The 12,270-nt window shown below is 40.4% G+C and overlaps 1 protein-coding gene across 1 annotated transcript in view; it reads left to right on the top strand.

Annotated features, from left to right (window-relative positions):
• The window catches only part of BAZ1B (bromodomain adjacent to zinc finger domain 1B), a 55,451-nt gene that overhangs the window by 29,694 nt on the left and 13,487 nt on the right, over positions 1 to 12,270 (top strand). The window contains exons 10-13 of the mRNA XM_026110915.2: positions 661 to 772; positions 8,353 to 8,451; positions 8,878 to 9,055; positions 10,088 to 10,273. Coding sequence (XP_025966700.2) covers positions 661 to 772; positions 8,353 to 8,451; positions 8,878 to 9,055; positions 10,088 to 10,273 — 575 coding nt within the window. The remainder of the gene's footprint in view (positions 1 to 660; positions 773 to 8,352; positions 8,452 to 8,877; positions 9,056 to 10,087; positions 10,274 to 12,270) is intronic.

The raw sequence follows: 12,270 nt of genomic DNA, 5'->3' as shown, positions 1-12,270 counted from the left end.
ACTTTCTTCTAAATGATTGCTCTAGGACTAACCAATGTTCCAGAGTAAGGGATATGACAGCTGGAAATCCTATAACATGAAAGACATTTAAGAAGTGGAGGAGGAGGGAGATGCTTTCTTTAAACAGTTAATTTCGTATATGAATCCTTAGCTGTGTGACAAGCAGGAACTGCTGCATGGATTTTTTTGCAGTGTAGAAATACACACTTGGAATAATAGGCGCTATATTAAAATATCCACTAACAATTTACTGGTATTCAAGTTTTTTTGGGGGGGAAGATGCTCAGAAATGCAAATTAATTCTATTTATAACACATACAAATCTAAGAGTACTTTGTCAGTATATAGCTGAAGAATGAAATTAGTTGCATGTATTTGATATAGTAGCAATTCTTTAATTTTGTGTATGTACATTTACGATGCAGTAGTATTTTCTTTAAAGATTATCTTTTTGATGTTTCTTTTGATGTTTCTGTAAATGGATATACTATGTTGAGTTTAGCGAAGTAATGCTAGATTAGTCTTCTCTGACAGACTGCTGAACTACATGATGAATATAAACACTTTAACTGGAGACAGTTTAGTTTTTGCAAAATAAAAATGCTGATTGAGGAGAAATGTGAGTGAAAATACATTTGAGCTTGTGCCTTTCTTTTACAGATAAGCGGAAGAGCACAGCCACGGATGGCAGAGTGAGCATACTTCATAGGTCTGTGCATGTTGCAGACATTCCTGCAGAGACCACTACACCCAAACAGGGACAGAACTTGTGGTAATACATGCTTTTATAGCTGTGAAGTACTCAAAAGCATATAGAGCTCAAGGAAACTATATAGAGATTTCATTTGATGCAGTACAGAATAATCAGTAATATCTCTTGAACATGTACTTTCTATTCCTCCTGATACCTGATGGCCACCTTGAATCCTATTACTCTTTCAGTACATAACTTCATTGAGCAGCCTGCTGGGCCTCTATTATTGATACCATTACTGGTAGTGAATGGGTAATAGGGCAGCTGATCTAAGAGTCAGTAGAACCATTCTAGTCAGCCTAATTAATCTGACTTAAAGCCAATGTAAATTAACCTAGGAAAACTGCTTTGATGTATTGGTTTTTTTATACTCAAGAAATGTTAATTCTTTTGTAATTGCTGTGGGCTTTTTTTATGTACCGATAAACAAAACAACAATGACAACAAAAAGCCATGACCTAGCTAGCAGTGTCTAGTTTTTTTCATGTCTCATCTCAGCAGATCTGAGTTGTGGCACATGTGGTCCCTGAGCACATGAAATTGAAGTCTTCATTGAGATCTTTGGAGTCAGGTCTGTGCCCTGTATGTCCTTGTGGTACGTGAGACATACAGAGCCGTCCTCCCACTCTTCCTCAGTGTCTTCTTTCTTCCTAGGTTTCAAAATGGACTGTGGTGGTGTCTATTTGTTCTCCTATAACACTACACCGTGGAATCGATTTGTGTAGCTACTGATAGTTATTATAGCTTAGCAAAATTACTCTTCTATGTAGACAGCCTGTTATGTCTGTAATTCCTCCCTTATGCCAAGCAGTAGCCACCAACATGTCTTTTAACTAAATGAATCAAATCTAAATTCTGTACCTTCAAGCAAATCTGGTTATGACTCACTCCAGTGATTGGCCCTACCGGTGTCTCTTCTCTTTAAAGAAAATTCCCTATGTGGACCATTGCTGTACATGGTAAGGAGTGATCGACAGTGTCCCTGTGCCAGAAAAATTTGCTATAGCTTTACTTACTAGACTGCCTATGAGGGACTCTACATTTAGATAATTCCAAAAAGTAACTGTCACAAAGTACTCATTTCTGCAGCTCCCCTGTTAGCACTGGCTCTTCCACAGAGTTTTCCGCTGCTGACAAACAAAGTGGGATTACAGCATCTTTGCTAAATATCACCAGTTGTAAGCTTAGCTCCAAAACATAGTTCCACTGCTGCCACAATAAGTCAGAGCTACTTTACTAAAAACATTCCTGCTTCTGCAACCAAGAAGTGTCAGAGACTGAAATCTGTGGACCTCTTGACTCATCTAAGCGATCAGCATTGAGTGCTGATTCTTTGGATTGCTCTACCCATACTCTTTCACTGCCAGCAAGTCTTGGGAGACAGCAGTTTCTTCTGCATGCCCTCACCCTGTCTAACATTGCCATGCCAGACCTCAACCCCTTCCTCAGTCTAGTCTTTTGCACATCTCGTCACATGGCCAAAATTCAAAATTCATACCAATCAGGTATTCTTAAGGAGTGGGTGTTTAAACTGGAGGTGTTAGAGGAAGAGGACGGTAAGATCCACAGGGAAATCCTCTTTGTTCTCTCTAACTACCTGTTCTAATACTTGGTCTTCATTTAGCAGAGATGGCAAGATGTGCACCAGAAGGACAAATTATATAAGGGAAAAGGTAGCTTATATTAATGGTGGATGATGCTATAAATTGAGAACAGTGCAGTCAAATCAGATGAGTTAAGCAACACTTCCTGTGATTTGGAATTCCAGGGCTAAGATGGAAGAACATCACATTTGATATTTGAATAGCTTGATCAAGTTGGCAACTCTCAATGACAGACTGAGAGAGATCAGAGAGGTTAAAAAGGTGGGAGTGCTTAATAGAGTAACTAGTCACAAAACCCAGAAGAGGAGAAGCAGCTCTTTGAATCAGGTCCAGTACACTCTCAAGACTGGATTATATTTTATTATTGAAGAGTTGCTTTGTAAGAAGTGACCATAATGTGCTTAGATCCAGTATTCTCACAAGAGCACAAGAGACAACAGATTTGCTACAGTCATGCTTATTTTGAAAATGAGAGCTACATAAAAAATTAAGATGATTTCTAAAAAGAAGCGGGGGGGAACCCATGGAAGTTGCAGCCAGAGGCCTAAAATGCTTTCAAAGAAGATTGTCTTGAAGTTTCCATACTAGTTGTTCAAAGCAAGTGCCTCTTATGTTTGAAAAAAAGATTTGAGGAAACTTGGAAATAAAACAACAAAAACAATGTCAGTATGGTTCATGTCAGGGTAAAGAAGTTAAAAGAAAAAAGGCCTGCTTAAAAACAATGATTGTTTTTTAACAGACCTAAATGAAGGAGATAAAGAACATAAACCAAAGTACAAAGTGAAGGCAAAGCAATTTTTTTTTCCTTGAGGAAAAATCTGTTTTATTAGATCTGTTGCTACAGGACCTGAGAGAAGCTAAACTGCCTTGGATAAGAGGGAATATCTCATGAGTGAATAATTGGTTAAGAAATAGGAAACAAATTACAGAAGTAATGAGTCACTTTTGTGTTCAATGGGATGAGAAGGTCTGTAATGCTAGAGAGGAAAGGAGAAGTCTCCTAAAGAAAGAGTATTTTCTCTCAATGCAAAAACAAGGGGTCAGCAAATTAAACTAGCAAATGGCAGTTTTGAGAGAGAAAGGAAAGTACTTCACATCCTGCAGTTGGTACGTGCAGCTCACTGCTACCAGCTGCTGTGGATCTTCAGATCTGTACAGGATCAGAACACCAGTTGGACAAATCACTGAAAAAAGTTTATCGAGTATTAAGCACAAAGATTCTAGTCGTGACACAAAGTTCTCAAACAATACATGCTGAAATCTGCATGGGCAGGTTGAGAAAATGTCACTACATGCCTGCTCTGCCCTTCTGCCATTCAGAAATAAGATACTGAACTGTATAGGGTTTTTTTTGTTGTTGTTTTTGTTTTTTGGCCTGGCTCTTATGCCACATGGTCTTTGATTTCTTTCCATCTTGGGACTTGGGAAGGACTGCTAACAATCACTGCTGATTTTTACTGGAAGAGAGTATCATGCCCCTGTGCGTTGTTCTCCCAAGGAAGTTGGCCGTGTTAGGATGTCAAGGTAAAGCAATGCAAGTGAAGGATCTGAGCCATACTTGGGCTTTCATGCTCTTAAAGTGAGCAGGAGGCACAACAGCCACTTTTCAAAGATAACCACTTCTAACTTAGCCTTCTTCTGTGCTGTCTGCATGACTTTCTCCAAACTGACAGGGCCTCCTTAAGCCGTTCCTACAGATAAGCAGTAAGTGTCTTCAGCTGAAAGACTTTTCTTTAAAGCTTTAGAACTGCAAAGAGCCTGTTTGCTAAATACCTGTCTGACAGCTATCAGCATTCACAGGTAAGCTTCCACCAAGGGGGGGAAAAAAAAGGAAAAGAAAAAAGGGACAAACAGAGATATGGTATTTCAGAGGATAGCCAGTAACCAGAACTTCTGTCTGAGGAAATCTGTGTTCCTATTACAATATTTTGCTCTATGGCCATTGCCATTGATGTCTCCAGTCTCAAGGACTCCCACAAGCAATAGATAGTTACAGAAGAGTCTCCTCCTTGGCCGCTTTTTGCACATTGTCCTTGCACACCCTGAGAAGCTCTAAGATCACACTGAAGTCATAGGATAGCTACACCCTTATTGTTTGGATACCAGAGCTGGTTCAGCTGTAACTCAAAAGTGTTAGCATGTGGTGCTTAGGAAATTTCATTTCTTTGTGTTCTGCTTTAACTCCTTCCATCTGTTTCTTTTTCCTAGTTGTACATCTAAGGTGAGATTAAGAGTAGCTTCACGGTGACAGTAGAACATCTTTGGCTTTAGCCTGTTTTTACCCTTTACCCAAGATCTATAAGTCTTGGAAGTGACTACCGAGTTAACCCCATAAATAGTTGTATTTCACGGTCCTGCCCCTTTTTTCCTTGAGGATGGGAGCTCACAGATAAGAGGGAGAAAGATTCCATTCCTCTGCCAAGAGCTACAGAAGCTGTATCTCATGGAAGTGGTTCTGCTTTCAGTACTTTGCCTTCAAAAAGAAGAGGGCTAGATGTTCTGTCTGTCAGAATGATAAATCCTTGGTTATTTGTCTTAGCTCCTGTCTTCTCCAGACAGATGTGCCAGTCCCATTTCTAACATTGTTCATCACTTTCACCAATGTTGATGCTTATTAAAAAAACTCCCCATTAAAACCTTCTGGGCACGTACGTGGTCCCTGAAAAAAATCTTTTGTCCATACTGTAGTGCTTTATAAGCTATGTACGTACTTGTCTTTCCTGCAAGAACCACAGGTTAACCAAAACCTTTGCAGTATGCAGACTTCTCACTCATCCTGGCCAGAAAGCAGTTGAATTTTGGAAATAGTGGCATCTCTACAGAGTAACTCCCGTTGTTCTTCATCTATTAGGAATACACCATGATATGGCGAGTCCCCTCAGCAGACAATTTGAGTTAACCATGAGTGAGTGCTGAAAGACTCCATTCTCACGCCTATATTCTACAGATGGAGTTCCCCTGTTTGCCACCAACCCTCCAGAGCAGGTACTGATCCTGGGCTCCTCTAGATGTTGTCCTCTTGATTTCTTCATTCCCTAGTCTGCAGTCCAGGTTTTATACCTTTCTTTCTGTCCCTCACAGTCTATAGCCTGAGAACAGGAAGGAATATTCAACATGAGTGAATGCTGATAGCTCCTTTGACTCGATGCTTGTGTCAGTTGTTCCATCTGTTATGATTGCTGACCAGTCTGCTGGCTTGTGCTGCCAGAATTGTGAGAAAAAAATCTTGGTTGTTGTTTAGGGATGCAGGCATTCCCACTATAAGATCAATTTGAAGTCCTCCATCTGAGCGTGACAGTAAGGTCTCAGCTCTCCCACAGGTTTCTTTTCCCATCACTTTGGATAATTTTAGTGTGCATAAGCTCTGTGTCAGGCCACATGAATGGCACCAGTTATTTTCTGCTCCTTCTTACCAAGCCCCGCAAGCTAATGACCCTATTGCCTCTCCCCATTTAAAATGCCAGCACTGTTTTATCACATCCATGCTCCCAGTCTCATGCCGGTTGAGACCCTAGTTGGAAGCGTGGGTGGTTCCTTCAGGTAGTAGGGAGCCCATGGAACTGGATTGAGAACCAGGAGCTGTGGCTGCACAGAGCAGCAAGGTGCTGCCAGTCAAACTAATGTCACACATTTGAGTTCAAGCTGATATAGAACAGTTCCCACTCCCTCAAGTCCCAGTTCTTGCTCCCAAGGAGAGCTGGCAAGACCCATGTGCTGGTTGTAGATGCTCTCCCATCCGCTTCCCATTTCCTTTTCAGTGGGAACCAATTTGTACTAGAACTTCCCTCTAGCTTTCTTTCAAGGATGATACCTGCTTTCTCACTCTAAACCTGGCCAGCAGCCTGTGTTTTCTTCCCCAAATCACATAACACTGGTGAATCCAAGCACCATACCTTAACTCTTTCCAGTGGCCTTTCATTTTTACAATAGGACAAAACAGTGCTGGCAATTCTATCTTTATGTTTGCAGCAGTGGGGAAAGCTGAGAAAGCTCAGGCAATGTCTTCTCAGCTATTTTCCACCTGGATTCCTTGGTGTTCCACCAGCAGCGATTAATGCTGTTTCATTCTGACCTAGACAACCTTCTCAACATGCCTGAGTAGTCCGCTACTGGGTATCTGCAGGGCAACTGTTTTGAGGTTCAGTTTATGCAATTCCCATATTGTGACAGATTTTTCATGCTTGAAATAATGTTTTAGGATCAATACTGAGGTTTGTCCCAAGATTTTGGAAACTAATTTGATACCAAATATTCTAGAGAAATTTCTCTTTATTTAGGAGAAGTCTAGTAAACTTAGAAATGCCAGACCTTGCAGTAGTCTGTTTGTAGACCTTTCAGTGAACGTAGGAACGCTAGTTAGTCAGCATAAGTAGCATCTATAAGAAAAAGACACAAGTTGTATTGCTGCTTGACTCTAGGGTTGTAATGAGTTTGTGTGAATGTCTGTTGGATCCCATGACCAGTCCTCAATCCCTGCCACTTCTGAAGTGCCTATACTAGGCTCTAGTGAGTGAAAGATGTTTGGAGCTGCTCTGTCCTATTTGTCCTAGGGAGGGTGTGCAGAGGATACAGATGGCTAAAAGATTAGATATCTGTGTGCAAAGTGAGGGTGCTCTGCAGCGTTGAAGTATGCTGAAGCAGGTGTGGCAAGAAACAATTCTTCCTTTAATTCCTAGTTTTTAAACAATTAATCCTGTTTTATTAGTGTAATTAATTTACTAAATAAATGCAAAGTAAGCCCATTCCTCTAATTTGAGCACATCAGACCTCTGAAATAGTTTAGATTTTAGATATGTTTCACTTAGTATTTCTGCTGGAAAAGGAAAATATTCCAAATACTGTTATTCTAAGAGGAGCTAGGACAGAATCTTTCTTTAGCTTTTGCTTGGCTCTCCTGAGCTTGTGCCCAAGAATTAAAATTAGGTCTGGAGTCTTCACTTTGGCCCATAAGGATCACATAGTGGTTCCTTGCAGTTTCCATTTAGGGTCAATTTTGCCATTCCCTCACTTCCCTTTTTAAGGAGCAATTCTCTTCTAGAAGTTATATAATCAGCATCAGTTTATATAAATGAACTCTGAAGCTCAAGCTGAATTCTGCCTCCCTCCCTCCCAGGTGACAAAGCTCCATGGCATTATAGAAAACATTGGTAGGAAAAGTGCAAAATTCGAGACTGTCTTAAAGCTAGTTTAAATCTACAGCCCAGCGTTAAAGACAGTAGGTAGATCGTATTGAATTGTACTCTGGAATTGCTTGTAGTGCCTTGTGTAGAGAAGTCTTCAAAAGTTCTGCCCTTTTAGATTCAAATAATGGCAGACTACCATTGCTCTCCTTAAAGGCTTTCTGAGGAAAAAGGTTTAAAGCTAATGAATATGGTTTTCACATACTTCATTTGAGCTTCAAGTTGATGCTAGCTTCTTACAAATGAGAGCTTCTGCACTGGCAGAGGTCATAGCCTTCACAGGCACAAATCTACAACTTCAGCAATTATGGTATAAACTAGGACATACCCTTTTTTAATCTAAGGACTTCTTGGGTTAATGAAATAAGTTGAAGGCTCTGCAGAAAGAATGATGAAATTGCCATGCTATGCAGTATATAACATGCCAATCTTTTTCTATTGCATTAAAAATGATATTCAGATTACTTAAGATGACTACAATTTAATGAATCTAATCCCTAGGGTAGATGACTAAACTCAAATGCCAATGTTTTAATAGACTTATTGGGGGGAAATCTGTAAATCAGTTCTGTGTTTATTTTGCTTCTATTTTTCTTACTCTGAATTTGGCTGCATTTGGGGACCTTGAAATGAAGCCAGTCTTAGTCAAAATTCTTATACCAGCATAACTAGAAGTGTTTCACCTTGCTCCATGGTGTTGGGATATAGGTTAGTTGTCATCCCTGCCTGCTAGTATTTGTGAACAATTTAGGAGGAAAATCTGTTCTGCCACAGATAAACTTGAGCTGATGTTGGTGCATGTTATATCTTTCAGGTTTCTCTGTGACAGTCAGAAGGAGTTGGATGAGCTGCTGGATTGCCTGCACTCACAAGGAGTAAGAGAGAGTCAACTAAAGGAGCGTCTGCAGAAAAAGTGAGCCCGCTGTTTCTTTTCTTCTATGTGCCTTTTCAAAGTCAAAGTATATCCACTTCATAGCAAGTCTTTCCATTCCTGGGGCACATGTTCCATGCTTTGCTTTGTGCATGTGCTGGAGAGGAGAAGTTATTTAGAATGAGAAATTATTCTTTTTAGACAATAACTGGAAGTTTTTGATCAGTAATGGTCTAAACTGTGAAGAGGTTCTGTCAGTTTTTTAATTGCTCCTTGCAACTGGAAACAAAGGCAATGTTGTTTCATCCACTGAGGCAGGACTACTGCATACTTTTTGGGGTATTTTCAAAGAATATTCTGCACTAGTGGAGCATGCAGATCACACTGGATGCTGTTGTTGCCCCAGTGTCCTCACAACACACAAGGCACTGGCCTGCACGTGTTCAAAGGTTGTTCTTGATTTTGCAGGTATCAGGACATCACACATTCTATCCATTTGGCTCGGAAACAGAACCTGGGCCTTAAATCCTGTGATGGTAACCAGGAACTGCTGAACTACCTCCGAAGTGATCTAATTGAGGTTGCAACCCGGCTGCAGAAAGGAGGGCTGGGATATGTTGATGTGACACCAGAATTTGAAGCCAGAGTGAGTGAAGAGGCAAAGTAGTACCAAGAAAGACAAAACATGAGTTGATACCTTTTGTGGAAGCTCTTGAGTCTTTGGTTCTCCTCAAATGAGAGGATTGGGAAAATCAGTAGTTTTTTCTTGTGCATGTCCTCTTTCCAAATTGGTATTTCAAGATTACGTAGCTGCTGGCTTAAGATCCTTTTGGTATAGGTGGGTCATAGCTTTGGAGCTAGGTGTCTTGCATGTCCTGCCTCCCACATCTGATGGCAGACTTCTTTACTGAGCCTTAGCAGAGCTCTTTGTAGCTGACTTTCAGCTTCTGTGTCAGAGCCAGCATGTTTTGTGACGAGACAGCAGTTTTCCATTTTGGGGTTTTCCATAAATTCAAACCACTTTAGGCTCAGGGTAATGATTGCACTCCACTTCCAGGAGCTAAAGGGTGTTCTGTTCATGGTTTTGTCAGCCCAAGGAAGCTGTTGTGCAGTGAACTAAAGTATGAATTTTCAGTGTTCTAGCTACTTCAGCCTAATTCACCTGAGCAGCCTTGGTGCACTGAATGCCTTTAAGAAGGGATAAACCTGCAGGGTACAGGTAGAGCGTACACTCCTTTGGTTAGTGTATGCTCCTCCTACCAAAGGGCAACGTTTTCTGGTTTGGAGCGGTTCATGTTCTGTTAATCTCCATCTCAGTCACTGTGGTGACTTTCCTGTGTAGATGAGACCATAATTTTAAGAGAAGGAGAGGAAAAGTGAAGTGACTGAAGGAAGAATTGCTTAGTGCTTGGTCATCATGGATTTTTTTTTTAACGCATCATGGTTTTTTTTCTGAACTGACATAAACATTAAAGTGCTATGCATGATCATCAGCAGTGTGTTAGCTCTAGCAGAAAGAGCAGCAATATGCTGAATTGAATTCATAACTATATGTGGAATATGGTGGATAGCAATAATACATTAAGCATCAGATGTATCCATTTGCAGGACAGGCTTACCTAAAACAGAGTGGAAGGTGATGTTCAACTGTTACATGGTCATATGCTCTTCCTAACAGATATACTCACTGGAGAGCTTGAAGGATTTTGGAGAGTGTGTGGTTGCACTCCAAGCTGGTGTTATTAAGAAGTTTCTGCAAGGCTTCATGGCTCCCAAGCAGAAGAGAAGGAAACATCAAGGAGAGGACTGCATTGCCAAGGCTGAGGAGGTAGATGAAGAAAAGAAAATGGCAGAAGAAGCTAAGGTATTGGTCTTCAGGGCTCCATTTTAGTCCTATAATATAACTCTTCTTTGGGCAGGGACAGTACATTTCATCTAGTACTAAATGCTACATAGCTTTTCCCCATTCCAAGTTTTGAATGCGATCGATTTGGGGATATGGGGCCAGATGTTCCCCAGCTATTTTGAAGAGTAAAGATAGTGTCAAAATAAAAATCACGCTGTGACGTTACAGTTAATTTTCTCTCTTTAAGCAGGAAATGAGGTGGTGTATTTCATTTTGTGCAGTTCCTTACACAAGTTGGATACTTGAATAAAAGCTTTTTATAAGGAACATTTTTAGAGAACTTAACAGAAGAAATTGTATCCATTGGAGAGTACTGACTAGTAAAATCAGTGACAAATTATTCTTAACGCCTTTTATCCATAAAGAGGAAGAGAGACTTGTAGAGGTTTTGGGGACTGCGAGGGAGTAAGGTTCAGATAAAGATAGGTGGTGTTCAAGAGGACACAAATCATCTGGATAGTGATGCCCACAGAGGATGCTAAACTGTGGGTTGCATACAGTTTGTCTGGACATCTGAGTTGTGTGTTCCTGCAGTAGAAAAGCTTTGTTGTGTGTGTCCCAAATCAAAGCTCAGAAGGCATGGAGAAGAGCTGCAGAGGTTTTGGTAGAGTACAACAGGTAGTTGAGTTGCAACAGTGTTTCATCCCAAGAGGAACACTGATGCTTAGGGTATTTTCTATATACCAAGTTGAATAGGATGTTAGTGACGCATGATATGATTCTTTTTTTTCCTTTGCCTTCAAAGTGCCCTGCCCTGATTGACCACTGACTTCAGTAAAAGTAGCAAGACCAGAACTGGATCAACAGATGTATTTGAAATTTCCAACTTTGAAAAGAAAGAGTAGATGCTTGATTGATGTGGGTTTGGGTTTTTTTGTTTAGGGGGCTTGGGGCAGAGGGGGGAGGGGGGTTAAGCTCTTGTCAGCATATGCTAGACCCTTGTCATTTGAGCATCAACTCTTTGTTAGGTTGTGACATTGCCACATTAGCAGGATAATTAGAGGCACTAGAAATTTTCACTCATTTGTCTTTCTGTACTTGAATTTTATGAGCTCTTTTAAAAATAGATTTTGAACCCTCCAGTCCATAGCCCACTGGGAATGGGACACTATCTTATCCTAAAAGCTATCAGCAGAAAATAAAGCTGTAAAAATCAGTTTTCTCTGGGACAGAATCACATTTCTCTGGATCACCATATTTCATATATCTACAGCAACACTAGATCTTACCTTGCTTTCAGAAGTATGTCTTACCGGTATAACTGTTCACACTTGAAAATAATATCAGCTTTACTATGATAACTAAATGGATAGCAATTTAGCAGTACAAACTTCCTATTTGAGCACTGGTTACTTCCCTACTAATGCTAAAGCTATATCAGATTTCAAAACTAAGCTTTTATCTGCCTGAAACGTGAGCCACTTTTGATCATGAGTGTTTGATTGGTTTCTCCATTCCACCTTAGAGCATTGCCCTCCTACAGAGGGGCATGGTTACAGAGCATCATTCATTATAGCAAAGCCAGGTTTGTCTAACACACTTCACTCCAGCATGTGTTGAACTTGGCTGACCCTGATCTCATCAGAACTGGAAATGAGAGATTTGGACATCCTGTTTTCAAACCAGGTTAATATAGTTGAAAGTGTTCGTTGTGACTGGAACATCTTAATTTGTACTTTCTTCCTCTGAAAACCAGCTGGGGCAGTAGGATTTCTGAATGTTGCTGGACATGTAAACATAAATGCTTTTGAAATTCTTTGTAGTCACATTAGACAAATTAGGTAATATTAGAAAAACTTTGATATACAGCTTAGGCTTATAGGGGTATGGACATAGATTTCAGCATTGACAGAGCACGGCAGTCTAATTGACTGTGGTGTTGCAGATCTCCTTACCGAGCGCTGGCTTTTGTGTTGTGCCTATGTCTCTGGAGCATTTTTTTTTTTTTTTATGTA

The sequence above is a fragment of the Dromaius novaehollandiae genome, chromosome 19, assembly GCF_036370855.1.
Source record: "Dromaius novaehollandiae isolate bDroNov1 chromosome 19, bDroNov1.hap1, whole genome shotgun sequence".
In the NCBI taxonomy this organism is placed as follows: Eukaryota; Metazoa; Chordata; class Aves; order Casuariiformes; family Dromaiidae; genus Dromaius; species Dromaius novaehollandiae.
The sequence above is the reverse complement of the archived record's forward strand: the minus strand, read 5'-3'. Positions and strand labels throughout refer to the sequence as shown.